Source organism: Tinamus guttatus, unplaced genomic scaffold (assembly GCF_059628265.1).
Source record: "Tinamus guttatus ecotype Peru unplaced genomic scaffold, ASM5962826v1 Tinamus_guttatus_pri_ptg000472l, whole genome shotgun sequence".
Lineage (NCBI taxonomy): Eukaryota > Metazoa > Chordata > Aves > Tinamiformes > Tinamidae > Tinamus > Tinamus guttatus.
Genome location: NW_028289006.1, coordinates 5,964,236 through 5,985,557, shown reverse-complemented (window position 1 = coordinate 5,985,557; position 21,322 = coordinate 5,964,236). Strand labels below are relative to the sequence as shown.

General features: G+C 37.2%; 1 protein-coding gene across 4 annotated transcripts in view; it reads right to left on the bottom strand.

The window, feature by feature from the left end:
- EEA1 (early endosome antigen 1) overlaps positions 1-21,322 on the bottom strand; it is a 63,893-nt gene that overhangs the window by 16,909 nt on the left and 25,662 nt on the right. For all 4 annotated transcript variants that reach the window (XM_088532901.1, XM_088532898.1, XM_088532899.1 and 1 more), the window contains 12 exons: positions 21,124-21,163; positions 20,182-20,289; positions 19,973-20,094; positions 18,414-18,569; positions 13,381-13,497; positions 8,743-9,081; positions 5,067-5,216; positions 3,975-4,094; positions 3,546-3,749; positions 2,812-3,012; positions 2,077-2,190; positions 686-841 (listed from right to left, as the gene is read on the bottom strand). In XM_088532901.1, coding sequence (XP_088389027.1) covers positions 686-841; positions 2,077-2,190; positions 2,812-3,012; positions 3,546-3,749; positions 3,975-4,094; positions 5,067-5,216; positions 8,743-9,081; positions 13,381-13,497; positions 18,414-18,569; positions 19,973-20,094; positions 20,182-20,289; positions 21,124-21,163 — 1,827 coding nt within the window. The remainder of the gene's footprint in view (positions 1-685; positions 842-2,076; positions 2,191-2,811; positions 3,013-3,545; positions 3,750-3,974; positions 4,095-5,066; positions 5,217-8,742; positions 9,082-13,380; positions 13,498-18,413; positions 18,570-19,972; positions 20,095-20,181; positions 20,290-21,123; positions 21,164-21,322) is intronic.

Below are 21,322 nucleotides of genomic sequence, written 5' to 3'. Positions count from 1 at the left end.
GCACTGTGAATTCTGAAGACTAAGAATTCTGAACAAATATTAAACAAACATTACAGACCTAATTTTGAAAGACTGAAGCATTAATACAAACTTATATCCTTAACTGAGAATATTAGCAAATATCAGCACTTCAGAACATTAATAGATTCTGAAAAACTGCCATTATTATGTACACTGTCATAGAAAAACTAATTCCAGAAACAGAATGAAACAGAATGTCCAGCTGGACAAAGATTTTTTTCTCTTGCATATAAAAATGCTAAAAAAAATCTATAGAAAAGTCTATTGAAAGGTTTTAGAAATGAATTGACCTAATTGATGTAAACATATATTCTCTGCCACTAGCTGTAAAGTATGTAAGTTCAAACCACAGAGGCTCTGATTTCAGGGAATATTAATGTTTCCTCTTGTAATACTCATCAGGTAGCAAAGAGGTTGGTAGAAGTGCGCATAGAGGAAAACCATCTTATAGGGGCAATTTCCTAAGTCTATGCCCTTAGTATAACATGCTAGCATGGAAGAAGAGAAGAGGATTAAAGGGAAAGATTAGTGGAAAATTAAAAAAAAAAAAAAACTTGCCAAAGTGATATGGATATAATCCTTCCCCCTGTAGCTTGAGCACAGCCTTTATCAAATACCACCAAATGGTGGAGAGCATGAGCTTCAGATTCTGTTCTATACGAACCTTAAGCTGTCCCTCTAGCTCTTCAGTTTTCTGTTCTAAATTAAGATGTTGCTCTTTGTACTCTTTGATATTGGCTTCCAGCTGAGCACAGTATTCCTGCTTGTCATTCAGCTTAGCTGTAACCTGATCCAACTGAGCGCTGACCTTAGTTAACTCCTGGGATAGAACACAAATGAGATGGTTGTTAGTTTTTAAATAATCTCCAAAAATGACTAATAGCCTCAGAATAATATAGACTTTAAATGAACTAATGTGTTCAAATTGAAAGGAAAATAATGCTGCTTTTTTTAGCCTCCAAGGAAGGAAAGTGAGAGTGGAAAACAAGCACACCCACAAATAGAAGCTGACAGAACTTCCTTGAAAGCCTCAATGCTCCTCTCAAATTTCACACACTATGGGCTATATCTTAACAAATTCCTCTCAAGTTATAAATGGAAGATAAACCGGCTATAATGAACACATTAAATTCTGCAGTTAATACAGCAATAACTAGAAAATAACTCTATAAAACTTTAGGGAAAAAACTCCTGTCTTCATGAAATCAAGCACTACTAAACAGGAAAACCAATACCATGGGAACAGTCAAATCTCCACATACCAAAGACGATTTCAAAACATTTGGTTCATCACAAAATGATGCAACTTCCAAAAGAGAAATGAATACATTTAGCTAGCAACCACAAAGGTAACAGTTACAGTCTGCTGTACTCCAAGCAAGCTGGTTTAACTAATTACTAAACCATAAAATAGTTGCAAAAAAAGAAAAAAGAAAAAAGTAGTATTTTGCTATTTATAGCAGTTACCTTCCAACCTGAAAATGGTGCTAAGTTCAGACCCACGGGATATTTCCACTAAGATGACAGTGGTGCTGATTCTAACAAGGCAAATATTCAGCTCAGCCCCCAGTGGAATGTTTCACTGGGGTTAAAGCACACACAGACAGCTTTAACAAGACTCTGCTGGTTCTGTGTCAGTTTGCACACACAAAACTTTCAGAATGAAAGCATCTTATTTTGAATTTATCTAAGTCTGCAATTTAAATTAAGAGTTTTCCCTTAATACACAGTGCATTCTATAAACTTCCATTCATAACATACAGTTTAGGATAAATCATATCCTGCTATAACAGATTTGATTCTGAACCCTAATTCTGCAACAGGAAGTGGATTCAAAAACAAATTCTTTACACTGCAGAATGTATCTGATCCAGATTGCAGAAAAAAACACAGAGACAAATCATGTAGTCAAAATATGCTAAATGAACATTTTCAAATGCAAATTTTGGCATTTTTTTTAGTTTGTGAACAGACTAATCTTACGACTTTTAAGGGCTTTTGCTTGTTTTTTTGGTTTTTTTTTCAGGTAGTCTAGAAGCATTAAGCTTGCAATACCTGTTGCTTATCCTGCAGTGCGTGTTGGGCAGTGTCCAGATGATTCTGAAGATCTGCTCTCTGAGCAGCTTTTGATGCCTCTGCTGAAAGCAGCAATTCAGTCTTTGCTTTCACCTGAAAGAAAAATTACTTAGAAACTTAGAAGCTAAGAAACTTACCTAAAATATCTATTTTGCTGCAGTTGATTTTAATTCATTTGTATACTAATCAGTAAGTTTAATAGTAATTACCAGCAGTTCTCACATGCTAGATTATAAAAAAGAAGAAACAAATTGCTCAGGAAATAGGAAAAAAAATACCAAGATATGAAAGAGCACAGCTAGTTTTTATATTGAGCTATAAAACCTGGTCCCACTCATCTTCTAGTCCAGGAAAATATTTTCATTTACAAACACGGAAAAATGAGATAAACTCATTGCATTCACCAACAGGCACACCTAGACAATATCAAACATATACACTGGAGGCCCTCCAAAATTATCAAAAGCAGAAGATTAATAAAAAACAAAAATGTGCTTCCACATGTGTGCCATCTTTCTCCATTTCTATCCTGCAAGCCTCCTCCTCTCCCAAAAACCCAACCAGCAAAATTTAGAAGGCCATTATGAATAGTGTTGGTGAATACAGGCAATATTCAAAAGACATTTTGTCTGATATTGCAGTCTCTTATTTTTTTAATATTATTTTGCATATATTTGGTGTTTTTTGTGACCAGACAGTACAAAGTTCAGCTACCTGTATATCAAGTTGTGATACTTTCTCTTTGCTTTCATTTAGCTGGCTATTTAGTTCAGTGATGTTTGATTCCAGTGAGAGTACACGATCTTGAGCAGCTCTTAGGTGTGCCTTTTGCTCCTGCACTTGCTCATGCAAATTCTCCTGGGCTTGTTTGTGACTTTCTGACTGATTCTTCAACTTCTCTGTCAGCTGAGTTACCTGCAGATAAATATTAAAAAAAAGGTGATAATTAAAAGAGAAGATAGGAACTTGATATCCAGACAAGTCATATATCTTTCCAATTTTAGAGTGTCTTATCATAGCTTTGGAATCCTAACACTGCTCAACTCTTACATTTTTCTTTCTGACAATATCACAGTAAACCTTTGCTTTGCCCAACACCAAAGCTTAAATATGTTACCAGTTCACAATGAAAGCAAAAGGGATTGAACAATTTGGCTCTGCTGTAACAAAACCAAGGTATTAAAGAGGCATCAGATGTAGGCTGAACTGAAATTTGGTGTATCATATGAACATATCACAGGAAATATCTAGGATTTTTTTTTCTTTTCGCTGATAGCAAGTAAGTCATCAAAACACAAATCCTGTGAAATTTACAGCAAGATACTTTAGTAGTATCAAAGAAACAGAAAAGTACAGAAAAGATTAATGCCATATCTAATTAGACACAAGTTAAGGAAATAAGATGCAACAATGACAATAAGAGAAAGAAAGCTGGTCTCAGTTCTTACCTGTATTTGTAATGCATGATTTTTCTCCTGTAGCTGGTTAAGAACTGCAGTTTCTCCTTCACCAGCTTGAATTTTTGCATATAAGTCCTCTCTTTCCTTTTCTAGTAAGGAGATGTTTTCCTTGCTCTTTTGAAGCAAGGCCTCCAGATTTTGTATTTTTTGGTCCTTATCTCCGATTTGTCGTAGTACTTGCTCCAAATCATTCTAGAAAATCGCATAATAGCTTCCTTAATTATATGGACCTTAGAAGTTATTCCTAATGCATAAAATGTTGGATAAATTTATTAAACACAGTATATTCTGTTCTAGATTTATTTATCAATTTATTGAAACTACTATATCATGCAAGTCACTTCTACCAAGCAATGCACCAAAAATCGTGAGTTGAGAAGCACACATTTACACAAGAATACATAATCGCTAAGTTACCTGGGCTTCTCGTAGCTTTGCTGTAGTGTTTTGCTGATGTGTCTGCTGTTCCTGGTGCTGCTGTTTCGCTTTATCTAGCTGATGCTGTAATTCAGTAGAATTTGCCACTTTTTCCTTTAGCTTCAGAAGAAAAAAAAAATTAAAACCAAGCAATGAACAAGCACCATCTAACTTTCTATAGCATTCAATGTTTATCCTAGTGCTAAAAGATTCTAAACTAAGCATGAGTATTTGAAAGTTGGTATAAAAATGAGTGTGTGATGCCAGTTAAAGAATCAAAATCTATGCAAAGCATTCTTATACTATTAATAAGTAAGATTCTATATCACAAGTGAGATACTATAAAAGCAGTATCAGACATATGTATTTTTAGTTCTCAAAATCTAACAGGGAAGGAATTTTAGTATTTTGTTTCCAAGAGTTGTTAAGTTGTAATGTAACAGATAATATAGACATCCTTAAAATTATTATCATTAGAAGTTCTAGTAGCAACTTTGGATTAGCAATGTCTCCCCTTTTATTGCTTTTTGTGCAAGTAATATTGGTCAAAGCTTTGCAAATTAACTACAGAAAAGGTTTAAAACATACCACTCAGATATGTGGCCAATCCACTTAGAGGTAGCAATAAACCAGCAACATATACAAGACGCTCATTAAAATAAATAAAAACTTGACAATTAACAATTAGTAAAACAAGTGTTTGCTACCCTTCCATCCTACAATTTATTAACTATGAATGACCAACTGGCTGTCCTACATTCACTTTTTTTTCCCTGCACATGAGGCTTTATCTCACAAGAGTATCTACACACTAAATTTCACACACACTGGTTTAGGTGTACCTAAGCCTTTTTTTATTACAAGATACTTAGACAAAGTTCTTCAGTGCAAGGAATTTCAGTAGTACACCAAGAACTTACATGCATCAGATGAGCAAAGACTAAGTTCAAACAATTTTGCCAGATTTTAACAGCATTAGTCACATGAAATTCCTGTGGAGACGGAGAAGCTATAAACCTCAATATTACAATGAATGTATATAGAGGCTTCTATCAGAACCACTGAAAAGTAGAGTCTGCACAGACAGCCTACCTGCTCTTCAGCACGAGAAAGTTTTAATTGCAAATCAGCCACTTGCTGTTCTTTGTCCATTAGTTTTTCACTAGATAGCTGTCTCTGTTCCTTCAGCCGACCGTGTGCTTCCCCTAGCTGGCGCTCTGTTTCTAGAAGTTTATTGTGCAACTGCAAAAAGAAAATCATCTGGTTTATCAGTCATTCTTTAGCCAACAGCACTTTACCCAGCTGCCTTTTTCCACAAACACCTAATACTGAAGGACCTCAGGATGAAGTTTTTGACTTTCTGTTAAAATTGGCTGAAGTTAAGAAAGAATGCAAAAGTTGCAAGAGACAGGGAGAGGGAAACAAACATATCTCTGCCTTATTTGCTTAGGAAACCAGGCTGAATTATTCCTTTACATATCCACAACTCTCTGTATTCTGAATGAGTTGTTCTGCATGTGGCTGAGAAATTTTAACTGTGCAGTGGTAGAAAAAGGAGGGCAGAGAGTGGGAAGAAACGATACCATTAAGCAACATTGGCTGCTTTTCCCTTGCAGTAACCACTAAATTATTAGTATTTCTTCACTAAAAACATGAACAAGAGCTGAGAAAAAAATTGTAATGAAGAAAGGGTGCAACAGGAGATAACTACCAAATTCACGGTCTGTCTGAAATTGGGAGAGAATATTTGGGAAGATAGAAACAGCATTTTCAAAAGTCACTTTTATTACAGATACAGTAAGAAATATTTTGTAATGGGTCCATAAGTTATCAGCCATTCTAAGCAGGTTAAGTTATGGATACTATTATATGTTTCAGATTGTTATTGGCCATAATTATATGTAAAGTATAAACCTACAGCCTTCACAAAAAAAAACACAGCCCAGAGCCATTAATTAATAAGCTCAAACAGATTATTTATAAAAATTTATTAAGGTATCTGTCAAGTCTGACCATTTTATTTCCTGTGAAACACTCTTAAGTAAAATACTTATGTTTTACCATATCCTACTTTAGTCTCACAAAAAATTACATTTGCAAAAGCAAAGCACATACGGTGTGATCGCTGGCATTCATGGGGGTCTAAAGTTAAGTGTTTGTGAAGGACATTAAGATGGACATTAAGTCAACAAACCAGTAACATCTACTACAGACCACCAATATTAGAGTTTCTAGATATCCAGAAAAGTATAAATTTAGATGTTAAAAGTTGCAATCAAGCAGGTGTGAAGTTTCTCACTAGCAGTAACATTAGTTATTGGGAGCTGCTGTTTCCCCATGACTGAAGGCGGGGGTGTGCGTGTATGAGCGTGCGCATGTCACCCTCCTCCCTAGACTGTCGTGGAACCAACGTTAGTCACTGCAACTTCCTTCTAGAGCTCCACCAGCACTTCCTTGAGTCACCCTAAATTCCTATTTATACAAACTTAACCAGTCCACAAGAGGCACATCTATCCCGCCAAAAACTCTTCAGTCCTTTCAGAAGAGCCTTCATCTCACCTCTTTCTGGTCCTCAAGTGTGGAAGCAAAATACAAGTTTGCATCTATTAAAGCTACTGGATTGACTTTCTTATCATTGCTTAAGACAGTAAGCTTGCAAGCTTACTTGTAAGCTTTCTCTGCATCTACCTTCATAAAAAATGACAATTCATTATGTCAGCATGAGCTACAGAAATATATCCAGAGATAACATCGTTAGCGTACCAAATGACCAAGCATGAGAAATTTTGTCTTTTTAAGACAACAATACCTGAACACTTGGTTGGACAGAGAAACAGAAAGTGAATTTTTTGCCTGGTTTCACTTTTTAAAATTTTACTTCATAAGTGAAGGGTTTTATATTTTTATCCACTACTTTTTTTACAATACAACTCTAAAACGCAACCTGAGAACCAGCTTTGTGTAGGTTTTCTTGCTTAGACTTAATTCCTTCAAAAATTTTTGCATTTCCTTGCCTAAGAGCTCATGCAGCAATGAGTGACTCATACTCCTTCCTCTTCATCTTCCCACCCCAAAAATCCTTCCTGAAAACGCCCTCCAAATCTGAAGCCAGATTTCAGCTGAGCTTCTTGGCTGTGCTTCAGAAACCTGTATACTTGTTGCTTAGGCAGATTGAGGCAGTTTTATCAAATGAGGATTCCTAAGTGGATAACTAAAATACCTTTTTAAATTTTTCCTTTAGGAGACTGATGAGAGAGTGCAAGACATTATGGAGATGTAACACATACACACATAAAGTTCTGCCAAGCCTCAATTCTTCCAGTGCATAACTCATAATACAATTTATTTCAGGCTTTGACAAGGGGTTCAAAATTGAGACACGCTCACTTCCAAATAATAAACTTAGAGCAAAGGATTAGTAAAGTATGTCATTCTAACAGAAATCTTTTTTTTTCTATTTTAGGACTACAGACAATGCTCAAACACTTCTTCTGTCTCACATATTAGTCCCCAAGATGTCATAAAGAACAGAGTTCAAGAAGTCTTAAAGTTAATTTGATCAATGTTAAATGAAAATCCCACTTCTGTAACTCATTGTACTTAACAGGAGAACAACATGTAAACTGCTGGGGGACAGTATGCTCTCCATGTGCTAATAGCAATAAGTTGCATAAACAGAGTATGTTTCGGGAGAGAGAGGGAAGCAACATCAAGATGTCATGTCAATCCTTCTTTTCATACTCATAATTCCCTATTCACTACTCAGTTTTAAAGAAAGTGAAGCCTATTTAAATCTTAGGCAAAATGAAAGGGTTTCCACTTCTTTTAAATTTCCCATGGAGTAATAAGATAGTAATAAAATTACTGCTAGGAACGAGACTACTTCTCATACTCTGCTTGAACTTGCTTTTTCATATCCTCAATTCTTTAGGGCATCAGCTACCCTACTGAACCAGAAGAATGACCCTTGCCCACTTCTTGTTGGTGAAGGCCCTCCAAAAACTTTAAGCAGCTGAGGATGCATTGCCTGTTACCATACTTGTCACAGAAACTCAGCATTCTGGGTTAAAATGTCATCTGGCAACACCTGACTTATTTCACCTTACATCAGCAAGAGAAGGGGAGAGGAAAACTGCAAAGTGAGTGAAGAGTTAATTTAACAGGGCAGTTATGCATGAGAAGGAAGGTGGACAAGAAACAAGTCTCAGATCAGACAGAAAAAGGGGAGCGATACTACAGATAGAGATAGAGAGATAGATAGATTGATAGATAGATAGATGCAGATATAAAAGGGTATTAGCATTCCCAGATATGAAAATGTTGAAAGTTTGAAAGCGTTTGGAATTCTAGATCTTACTGAGTGTGATTGTGCAAAGTGGCTATGACTATTCCCATTTGCCCCTGATAAGTATTTGGGCCTACTAAAAGGATTCAGGTATAACAGTATACAGATCCCAATGAGCTTCCACACTCTTTTATCACAGCCTCTTCTCTCTAGCTTCTTTGGGGTTTTTTTTTTGTTTGTTTTTGGGGTTCTGTTTTTTTTTTTTTTTTTTTTTTTTTTTTACTTCAGTAACAAGATAATGTGATTATATTTCATTTTCTGTGGAGTTGGGAAGATTGCCTTACTTAATTTGTTTAAATACATTTATTTATTTAGATACCAATTACCTATTTGTATACTTCCCTTCAATAAGGAAGTGCTTGCACAAGGAAAAGCATAGAGAAAGAAAAAAAAGAAAGCTGGTGTAGAAGTGTGGAACCTTACCTGACTGAGCTCACTTTGGAGCTGCAGGCCATGCTGCTCTTTTTCCTCCCTCTGCTGCTGGAGCTGTTTGCTTTCTGCCTTGAGATGCTGGTACTTGGTCTCCACTTCTGACAATTCTTCTTTAAGTTTCTGGGTTGCTTCCGCCTTCTCCCCCAGCTCTGTCTGCAATCTCTGCATGGAGGCTTCAGACGCAGAGAGCCTGGCCTGGAGCTGCTGGCAGTCCAGGTCCTTCTGGTGAAAGCTTGCCTGCACGTTCTTTTTGCTCACAGACACTTCATTGTGCTTTTCTTCTAGCTGGGTGTAATCCAGCTCTTTCTTCAGCAGCTTCTCCGTCAGACTCTACAAGGGGAGTTACACAGTAATTTAACTGCAGGTCTGCTTATATCTGTTCAATGTATTATTCAAATTTCTTCTCTAGTGACGATGCAAAATAGTGAAGGACTCTCATGAGTAGTCTCTCCATAACTGCATTAAAAGAATTGTTTTTATTTCATGTTACAGATGCTAATTCTGGAGCCCAGATAATACAGCTTCAGCTGAAAATACTGTATTTCACAGTCTCAAAAGCCACTTGTTCTTAGTCAGAAAATTACATTCACTCTGTTCCCATATCTTGAAGACAATTTAATTTCCCTCAAAATTCAGATTCTAGGTTATTGCATGTGTGTTGGGGGAAAGGGGCAAATACTAATTTGAGTTTTAATACACAGAAAATGTTTTAGAGTATCACTGTGCTCCATAAAATTCCCTACACAACAACATGTGGTTTAATTCCCATCTAATTCCACGCAGCCATCCAGCAAGCTCATCTTCAAAAGTATCCTAATTTTGCCCTAGTTTGCCATATTTGCAGCCTGATCTGCTATCCAAATTATGGCAGAGAATTATGGAAGAGAATCTACAAAAATGAATATCTTAGGTGATATTGATAAATCACAGAATTAAAAACTTATGATTTAGCCTTCAATTTACAATAAAGTGCTTTTATACTTCACAGAGAAATTTCAGCTGTCACAGAATGCTGTTATCAAATTTCATTAACAAATCAAAATTATACTGATGTAGAAATAAAATATCTTAACGGAAAAAATATTGTTTAAGAACATGTATATTTTCCCCAAGGTTAGCTGAAGCATTAACCTGAATTTCAGAGACCTCCAAGCAGGATGAAGATGCTACAAGGACCATTTCAATTTTCCAGTGTGAGTTCTTCAAACACAGAAATATAGCTGCCAGGAGCACTCATCATTGTCCAACATAGGTCATTCTCTCTAGCTTTTTGAAATCAGGTCCCATTTCTTGCTTGATATCTTATTAATATCCATTTCAGGAGAGCACATCTTCTAAATTATCACATTTATCCTGCAGTGTCAGGGGCTACTCTATTCTCCAGTAACCCTTTCATTTCTATATACAGACATAGATATACAGATATATATAACACTTTCATATATGGCAGATTGAAAGATATGGATACTCAGTATCAAAACATATGTATCAAAACATCAGAGTTCTACAGGTTTGGAACAGGATTCCTACGGAAGACAGTCTGAGCTGCTACTCTAGCTGTGCTGGGTGACCTTAAAAGCATATTTCCTCATGGTATCCAGGGATGAAATCTATTTTGCTAGAAGAAAATTAATTCTCTAATCATTATCTTAAGCATCCATTAAAACATATACTTTCCAAAGCATACAAGTTGGACAAAAATTCCATCTCAAGAGTGAATTTTGGCGATTGATTTCTGACCCTAAAATAGTATATTTTAAAATGTTCCTTGAAAAACAAGGCACGTTTTAGCTGTTATAAGCATATAAAAATTTTTCATGTGTGTACATAAAATGCAGGAATAAATCACATAAAGAACAGACTGATGTCACATGTCACCCTAATCACCCTGAGGCTGAGGAGCAAGGCCACCACTGCTTTTACCTCACAATCTTACAGAAAGTTGTAATTTCAATTTCATTATAGAGAAGTGGATACGGAACTGCTATGAGCTTCTTTAAGAATAGCCAGTGGAGGAAACAAAATCTAAGGCTAGTTTAAATTTTGAATTAATGTAGGGGAAAAAATAAAAATAAAAGAGGGAAGAAAAAAAAAAGGCACAGTTAACATTGTCTTGAAACAGACTGGGACTCTGGGAGGCATTCAAGAATGTTACATAAAACAAAAAAGAAGCAAAGCCTCTTCGTCACCCCATTACGAGTTATTCAGAGGACAGCCAAAAGCAGCAGCTAGACATGCTGGGATTTGCTGATCTTGTTCTGCAGCTACTTTTCTTTTCCATGAGCAATGATAATGTGTAAAGCAGCCAGGTCTTGTTAACGGACTGCAGGCCAGAGCCACTGTCCCTAAAGGTGACGGTCCCCCACAACAGCCACAAATGGCTTGACTACTTTCCCAAGAGGAGAGCTGCGTTTGCCCAGCGGTGGTACTTGCACCATGTAGGACACGAGCAGAACCAGGGCCACAGAGCTGCCAGAGCTAAGGTCACTCGGGTTACATCGAAAACAGGGGATCCAGGAGCATCTCCTATCCGGAGTCATGTCCCAGCTGCATCCCAAACTTACACAGGGATATACCAGCATACATCAGCCATCTCTCTTCCCCAAGCCTTGACTTCCAAAGAAAAGAAACTGAGACAAGCAGACAAAAGGAAATGTTATTATGCTCCAGCACACACTGAAGTTTTCAAACATACACCTTGTTTTCAAAACAGGACAAGACACAGGCAGGAAACACAACCCTGATCCCTTTTCTTATGCTGTTCCATGGAATCATACAAGAACAACGTGATATGGTGGTCTAGTAGAGATTAAAAGAATTGTGGTGACTATTCTGAAATTCAGCAAGTTATATCAGTAGAAGGTTGGATCGAAACCTTTTCCCTGTAGATAAGATATCACACTTTTCCTAAAAGAAAACAAGCAAAAACCACATGTGCAGTGATTGGAATTACAGCCAGCCTCATGCCGAGGACACGCTTGTTTTCCCTGTGTTGGCCTCTTCTGGGCAACGAGCCATTCCTGGACTCTAAATTAACGCTTGGCTCTGCACAGCGAGCCAATCACTGTAAGGGCATTGCTTTTTAAAAGAAGAAAAGACAATTCTGCTCTAAGATAGCTATCTTACCTACTTGTCATCTGCTCTTTTAGTATATTTTTCTGAAAATATAAGAAACAGCTTGCTTGCTTGAGGTCGTACGTGATCTTTAAAAAATCTCAGTGTCAATGCACAGAAATACCTTTTTGCATTGCAATGGAGTTATAAATGGATGCACACAGCAAAATGCAGTGTATTCTGTCCTGCATTGGTGTCTCCTCCAAAGGTGGAGCTATTCCTGTTATTTGGGAAGCTAGTCCTGCCTTTTCCAAATCTAGGTCCAGTTCCCTCCAGGCCAGGATTCCTTGGCTAGCAAAGCATTCCTATGGATAGCTCCTTTTGAAAAGGCACATCAAGAGGTAGCTGTAAGCTGCCTTATGTCACTGAAACTGGAGGAGGAAAAGGAGCTCACTGCCACTTCTTGTCTTCTTCTTCCACAAGTGCTATTCAGCATTAAACTGACACAGTAGAGGACTCCTGTTAAAGTACATTTATCTTACTCAAACTGTTTCACTCCACATTTTAAGGGAAAAGCAATATATTCTGGCAAATATTCTATCCTGCGTATTAATAATTTTGCCAAAGCTTCATTCAGTGTTGCCTCTCCATGGGAAGGAATAGCATGCTAATTCTCACCAGCTTAGTTCTGAAACTGATTTTTATGACCTAAACAAAGAGCCATCCTACTAAAAGTAAACTATACTTTACTGAATTTATTGCACCTTATTATATTCCTTGCAAATGCTGTTTTGATATTGAATTACATTAAATATGCAGAGTTCAGTCCCTGTGCTTTCCCTTTTTTCAAGACTGAAAAGTTTGCTGCTAGATAAATTTGTGCAGTGTGAATAGCGTATACATTCAATATTACCTATACGAACACGACATCAGATGTATATATCTTTCTCCTTTTCTCCTTTCTTCCTTATCTCCATTTTTGTCTCACAACCCACATGCTTTCTTAATGCACGTATATAATGTGTAACTTGAAGGACATGCAGCAAGCTCAGAGGACTTTGATAAAAGCTCTCATAAAATATTTGTGGGCTGAGAAGGTTCTGGAGTCTAACTCAATTCTCTGCCTTTTATGACTGTGATAAAAGGCCAGATAATATGACACAAGCACAGTCTGTAAGCTAAGAAATTGGAAGAGAAATAAAGACAGTTCAGAATGTTTTTTGAAGTACGTTTTTTGTGAAAACATTGTCCTACTTTGGAGGATACCACTTTTTTTTACTTATTTTTTTAATGTGAAAAGGTGGCTAACAATATGTTAGCATAAGTCACAGCAATTAGACATGTGTAAGCATAGCGGCCTCAGGGATTTCAGTTGTAGTGTAATGACAATCACTAAAATACAGTGCTTCCTTGTGCATTACCATATGCCTCCCATTAAGCAAAATGGTTAAAAAAAATTCTCCACTTCTGCAACACCAAGGAAGTGCTTTGTCAGCCTCCTGTTAGCGCTTCCCAAGGCAGTGTGCTTCCATTTTAATGTGAGCTGACAAGCATAAGAAATAATAATGTTCTCACCTGGTTTTTCTGTTCTAGCTCTTTGACTGAACTTTGAAGTTTTTCCAGCTCCTGGACGTACACAGCTACCTCCTGAGGTCCTTTGGCAAGTTCAGCTCTTAACTGGTTAATGGTAGCCTGAATGGACAAACAGAATATCTATGTTTAATACTAAAAGATTTGCACGTATAACCTGAATAAAAATGAGACAGTTGGTAGCAAAATAAAAAGCATCTTTCATTCAAATAAATATCTTAAGAAAAAAAAAAAAAAACAAAAACATTCTGATACAGCCTCATCTTGGAGCACTGTCAACTGCAACATTACCAGAGAATAGAGTTTCCCAGACAAGATAAATTCGTACTCTGTCGAGGAGACAAACTTGCCCCAATCCAATGAGGAAAAAAGAAAAAAAATAGTTGAGCCCACAACTGATGAAAATCATAATAAATTATCCATTAATAATTATTAAAGCTGTAGGTCAAAGAGAACACCCCTCCAAGTCATTGCAGTTGTATTTCTGAAATCTTCCTGCAAAGCCCCCCCTACCAGGGCAAAATGGCCTGGAAAAATAAGCAGAAGGCAGTTAAGATACGCGGCCTCTATGCAGACTTGGTGGGTGACCTCTGAACAAGCCTGCAGGCCAGCATAAACCCATAAAAAACATTTCCACCGTTCAACGGGATAGGTACAAAAATGAAAGCACAGAAGAAAAGCACCTCACAGCGGTAACAGTGGCTGCCATAAAACATATTTGCTTGGGTTAACAGGAAATAATATCATGTTTGGTACAATGTGACCTCTGAGATCTTAGTGGAAGACGATAAAAGAGAAAAAGCATCTTCCACAAATGTAACCTCTACACCTAGAGTTGAAAAATGTGAAACATGATCCTTCTCTTAGATGGCAAAAGTAACTTTATAATAGAGTGTGAATGGAACACTGAATTCCCCAATTAAAATGTGTTTGCCATACACTACCCAAAAGCTAGCAACTGGCTTGTTCTCACTATTAATGCTTCTCTTTTTTGTAACAAATAGGCCAAAGAACAATTTTCTTGTATATTTGTAATACAGAAAATAAAATGCACTGTATAGATGCACTAGCTTGGAATACACTGTATAACAACAGCATTTCTAAATAAGTTTTCTTTCCCATGGTTCTCATATTCACAGATTTAAGCAGGAATGTATAAATACCAATTTCAAGAATGAACTAACTCCTGTTCAGAAAAAACGTGTGACAATTGCAGAAACAGTAACACTTCTATCTTTTACATACATAGATCCCACTTTCGTGCTGGTTTTAGAAACTATAGACATAAGTAGCAGACAATATACGTAATATTTTTGACCTTCCTACATAAACAGCAAGACCAAAAAGGAACATATTCATTATAGGACTACATGTTGTTGTTAATTCTGTGTTCTGTAACGTTGTTCTTTACAAGACCGTTTTATTATAGAGTAGCTAGTAGCTACTGGGATCTGTCTTTGGCAGACAACCTTTTCAGGATGTTCTCAGAAAACAAAGTATGGATGTTTTACTGCTGAAAGAATGTAATGCAGAAAGTGTGCAGAAGCTTCCTAAAGATATCCCTGCAGCTCTTCCAACTAGAAAGACAGAGAGAGAGAGAGAGAGGCAGACACATGGATGTATCATCACATAAACATTCAGAGATGAATAATCACTCCTGATAATGGGACATTGATGAGGTGTCTGTTTGGCTAATGAACCAATAAGCAAATCTGTTTAACAACTAATACAAGAATAAGAAGGTTTTAAAAAAAAATTACCTCGAGTTTAAGTTTCTCCATTAGAAGCAGAAAAAAAATAAAATGGATGGATGAAAGATGGAAAGAAGCAGTGACGAAAGCTGTTAGTAGATAACATTTCCTCAAATTTGTTGTCAAATATGGATTTTTTCTAATGCCTTTGCTTAGTGTTTTGGTTTTAGCAAGTTTACCCATAATTTAATCCACTCATTTTATTTAATACTGTATGCTCTCAGGATAACAATTTGCCAGGCCTATTCCCTGTCTTTTATGGCTTGTAGGAAGACTTATCAGAAAACTGAACCAGATCCCAATCTGCAGAGATACATAGAAATGTTTAGCCCTGGAGCAGTGCAGCTGCTCTCCTAACATGTTTACTATGTAGGATTCACTACAGGGAGAAGCTAAACATGGAAGGTGTATAGCAAAATGCACATTCATCTGCGACAGCCAGATACAACAGTTTTGGGTACAGATCTAAAATTAAGTATAAATTTCAACACAGAAAAGAGAGGGTGTAATATTGATTGCACTTAGGCGACAACTGTAGAGCCGGACAACTTCTTTGGTTCTCTCCCTCACACAGCTTTAAACATCTGTAACATCAATGTTTTAAGCGTTTAATTTACATAAAGATTCTCAATAATTTAATATCCCTTGATAATCACCCCAAAAAGTTAAAAAGAAATATTCAGCGGGATTGTGCTAGCACCGCTGTCACCACAAATACAAAAAGAGGTACAACTGCTTCAGCCCTTGAAGACACAGCGTAGCAATGACCAGCGCTCTCCCTTCACCCACGCTCTAAGTATAACTTCTTCACCAGTTCTGCTTCGAATAAGAGCACAAATGTGTGTATCCACATCCACCTCAGCAGAAACGGCCTAGGATGGCCTAAGAACTGTTTTACTCTTTCGGCCCTGAGGCAAGGTGGTTCCAAAGAGCAAAGCGGGGACAAAACATAGCCAAGCTTTTATGAGCAGAGCTATATCCATGCAGCGGGTAGAGGGCTTCCCAGGTCCTGTTTTCTTAAGGCTATTTTTAAAACATGCTGTGAAACAAAAGACGCAAAATGGAAAGTTTTCAGCACTACGAGTAATTTTGTTTTTTATAGAAGCATCTTTTCTCTTGTCTCTTTGCATTGACAGAAAAGCTTTGATTTTGAACTTGTCTTACTACCAAGGTCTTAGGCTAGCATTGCCATAAGTAAAAAAATAAGCAGAGAAGACAGTAAAATTTTGGAGAAGAATGTGCTGTCATTGTTTGCCATGTTTTACCATGTAGAAACTCAGCCTTGTCTGGTTCAGACTCCATACTGATGACACTAAACAGACACCTGATATTATGATCATTATTGTAGTGCAGTGTATAAACTTTCCATGCATTTAAGACTTCTTATATGAACACACAGGACATTACTTCCAGCAGAACTGAAGACTCTCTTTTTTCCCTTCCTGTTAAAGGTTGCACTTGAAACAGGCAGATAAGTCAAAGCTCTAGCATACCTAATTAGGGCCAACAGGAGCAACTGCTGCTTCTGCGTGTGTTGTAATATGAAAGATTTCAGTTATGCCAATGTCATTGTGCCATTTAATCTTCAAATGAAAACTAATATAATATCCAAAACTACAAAAGATGAGTGTGACAGTATTTTGTATTTCAATTTACATGCTGCAGCAGAGTTGTGAGTTCTCACAGTTAAAACCAAATTACAATTATGCAACAACTTACATGGCCACATAACAAACCACATTATATTCAGAACTCCAACTGTGATATTCTTTTTTTTCCCACATGTCTGATCAAGTTCTTGGCATACATAATTTTAACTTGAGAACAATAGTAGATTCATATTTAGCAAAATACTGTACTTTCATACAATTCCTGGGACTCCACATATCTATTAATGGGGGGAGGAAAAGAAGGAGAGAGGAACAGAGGGAGAGAGCCGTACTACAAGGCAGAGCTGCTGTGAAGTTCTGCATTGCAGATGAAGAAAGTTAAAACTGCAGTTCTGAAATCTAGGACACAAGAAACACCAGGAATCCTTCATGCCTACAAATCTCAGTGGGACAGAGGATACTAGAAGCAATTGTGCATCCTGCACATCTTCCAGTCTTTCCCTCACATATGCTGGCAGATTCTGCAAGGACCCCATTTCACTAGAGACTATAGCTCTGCACTTGCAAGTTTTGAAGGCATTGTCTGGCTAGAGAGAACAGAAAAGGACACAAAATTAAAAAGCCACAAGCTAAGTGTTACTAGACAGATGCCTAGTAATAACTGCTATATTGTTAACAACAACTGTCACTTAGGCCAATGGCAAAACTACACCAACCAACCCACTAGTGAGATGCTGCAACACACTCCAGCGAGAGAATTCATCTGCAGATCAGGACTTATCAATTCTCCAGTACAATAAAGTATGTTACACAAAAGCTTTTTTTGTGGATACCATGCTTTTTTAGGATTTTGTGCCAGTATCTCTGTCAGACACAGATTTCACTCTCAGATTTCACAATTCCACGCTATGGCAGTACAAGGAGTAAGTTTTCCCCTTAAAGACCCAAGCCAAAGTTTCTGCAATTCTGTTTCTCTCATTTGCACAGACAGCACAGAACTGCTCTCTGGCTGAAAAGGAAAGCAATGAAAAACAAGGAAAACAAACATTTGTTAAGGGAGAGGCAGTTAACATGTACAGCACTGAGACACAGTTTTAGCTTTGCTTCTTCAAATAAATATTTATCATCAAATTCTATATGCAAGAACAATGAAAACAGGAAAATGTTTTCAAATCGCCCATCAGCAATTCAAAATATCTTTCACTGACTCAGCCAAAACAGAAACAACCTTCTTAAACATCAGAATAGCTTTTATTTTTTATTTTAGACTGCAGCAATGACAAGACAAAAACTATGGTGCTGTTGCCCAAAAACAGATTGCATCTTGACCTTAAACCATGGTGAGATGTGGCAATCCCTTGCTTTCTAGTCTAGCAGGGAACAAGCAAGACCTGGAAAGCATTATGTAGTTGATTTGGGAGGAGGTAAGAAACACAGATTTGCATCTGGCATACAAAACACACACCTACAACAAATAATAGGTTTCCAATTTGACAGTAAAATCTCAATGAAGATATGGTATTAAAATGCAAATAAGCTTACAACCTGCATTCTGATTTTAAAGTGGCTTTTTTCATTAGGATGAATTAATATTTTCCATTTTCATAGGAAAATCATTGCAAAATTAATTCACACAACAGCTTTAGGTATGATTTACCTCTGAGTTAGCTTGTTCTGCCTGCAAGTGCTTGCACTCATCTTTCAGCTTGTCAGATTCCCTTTCACGCTCCAAAGTCATTTTGTCCATCAGGGTCTGAACTTGGACCAGCTCCTTTTTCAGGACAGCCACATCCTCCAGACCAGGCCTTTGCAGCTGAAAAGTGGTAAAGTGGCAATTAGCAACACGATGCTGGCAGACATGTTCCTAGAGTTAATTCTATCCCTAAAAATCTTACAAATCCTCAACGTAAAGACAAAGTGACATCTACAGTACGACAACGGAAAAAAAAAAGAGAAAAATACATGTGAGTTACCAAGGAAATAGGATTTAGTAGATCACGCTTTCTGTCAGTTCCTGCCTACTAAGCCTTGAACTTGTTGACTGATTTCAACCAAACCTGACAGAGATAAGGTCTAAAAGATTGAATTTCTGTAATTTTCATTTAGATAGGTGGCTAGGTAAGCAGGAAGACTTGCACTGTGAGAAAAGGCTGAAGTGAAAAGGAACCTACTTAAGAAGTGTACCTGAAGTCGTAATTCCTTGAAAAATAGACAATATTGGTTCCTCTAACAAGAAACTCAACAGGTACAGGGGGCTGGATAGCTTTAGTGACTAGGTAGGGACAGCTCTCTTCAGGGCATCTGACTACGGGAAGAAGAGGAGGCAAAAAAGACCTGCTTCCTCCAAAAGCAGTGGTAGAGAGGAGGAATGAAGATAGGCAGGAGGTCCAGGGGTCCCTCAGCTATTGCTGTCAAGCTACAAGGCTCCTGATTCACAGAGACTTTTCCCTGAAGCCACGGCTGTATTTAAAAACCACCAGGAGCCAAACTCTTGGATTAGACACACATCGGTATCACCAGCCAAGAGCAAGAGGGAAAACATGAACATAAGCAAGGTGATGACAGCTGCCAGCCTTTTAGCTACCAGTCACAAAACACCTCTCCAAGCATTTCTTTCAAATGCAGCTGTCCAGGGGCAGTCACAGCACAACATCTAATGGAAAACAGGTGATCTAAAGACAGCTGTTCAAATAAGTATAGGCCTACACAACTTACCTATAACAACTAATACTCTGCAAAACTCCTTAAATATAGACCACCAATATGCAGAATATAAAATAATGTAGTATAAATTTAAACATGCAAGTCTGAAACAATACATATTTATTGGAAAAAAATAAATTGGACTGGAAAAATACTGAAAATTTGAAGCAGGGAAACAGACAAAAAAACGATGTTTTGAATTTCTTTTCAATGCACAAGAAGATCCCTTTAAGTTCCACAGTATTTGAATGTTTAAAACTATACTTGCAAGTGGTTCACTATATCCCCTTTTAACTCCCTGGAACTGGCTGCTCAGAGAGGTTGTGGAGTCTCCCTCTTTGGAGATCTTCAAAACCCGCCTGGGAACAGGGATGTGACCCTGTTTCACGTGCTCTAGGTGCCCCTGCTTGAGCAGGGTGGGGTGGATTAGATGATCTCTAGAGGTCCCTTCCAACCTCAACCATTCTATGACTCACAAATGACATTAAGACATTAAGACTGTGGTGTCAATACCAGTTCGGTCTTTAAGTCTTCTACTGTATTTCTCTCTTTCTGCAGTTCTTGTGTCAGGTTTGCCACTTTCTGTTCTGCACCTTCCCGAAGGCTGGTTTCTTCATCATATTTTGCTTTAAGATCTAATTAAGAAGAAAGTTGAACAAAACATCACTTGCAAGAGTTGCATAAATAGAGAACAGAATTAGACTGCACATTAATACACTTACCCACAATTTCAGTGGCTAGCTGTGCTGCTTTCTGCTCAAATAAGTCTTTCATTTGCTTAATATTAAAATTTTCTACTTGGATCTCTTCTAGTTGACGTTCTAATGATTCTAGTTCCACAAAAAAGAACAGTATTATTTTCTAAGTTGCCTAGGACAAGGTTATATAGTTACTCACATCAATAATAAAACACAGTAGATAAAGGAGTAGTTAATCCAAGATCTCTTAACATTCAATTAGGAAAATAAATAACAGTGCTAGAAGATACGTATCTACATTCATGATGCTCGAATCTGTCACAAGTCGTGTCCTATGAAGGATTACGGACATAGTGGTTTCCACTAGTCAGTAAACATCCCTTCATATCATTTTAACGTGCTGAATTTTGAGACCAGAACTCTGATTAGAAACCACTTCATCATGATCAGTCAAATACTTTATGCGCACATAAGGAAATTATATTCCATAGATGCCTCAGGAAGACTTAACATGGAGCAAAAAATATTGACCTTAGAAACAAACAGCATTTCACTGTTTTCTCTTCTAGCAATAAGAACAGAAAAGCAATGAATAAAACCAGTGTTGACAAAAACTATAGTTTAAACGCCAATAGACACTGTCTTTCTCAGCACAGACTCATCCTAAATGCTTGAATATATGAAGTAATTAGAAATACGTTCAAAACTATGACTGAGAGGTGCTTTTACAGTTATGACAATTCCTCTCTCACTTCTAGAAATAACAAATACCAAATATCACCTAACAATTCCGCACACCATGGCTGCCAGGAGCTACCTTAAGCACCTGCAGTAAACTTCATTTCTCAGTATTCTAGCACTTGAACTTGCCAAAAGTGCATTTTCATCAACCCAAAGGCTACACTGAAACAAATTTCAAGAATTCCAAAACAGTGACAGAAATCAATATAATAAAACATTAGCCACCTGCAGATGTAGCTGCTGTCAATCCATCAGACTTAGAATCCTTAAAAAACAGAAGAATAAACATATCATTAGACAGTAGGAATAACTATTAATACTTTAACAGTTTACATAAGAAAAGGATTATGCTTTTGGAAAGACATAGAAATAGAGGCTTCTGCACTCAAAAATCAGAAAGCAATATAAAAACAACTGATTCAAA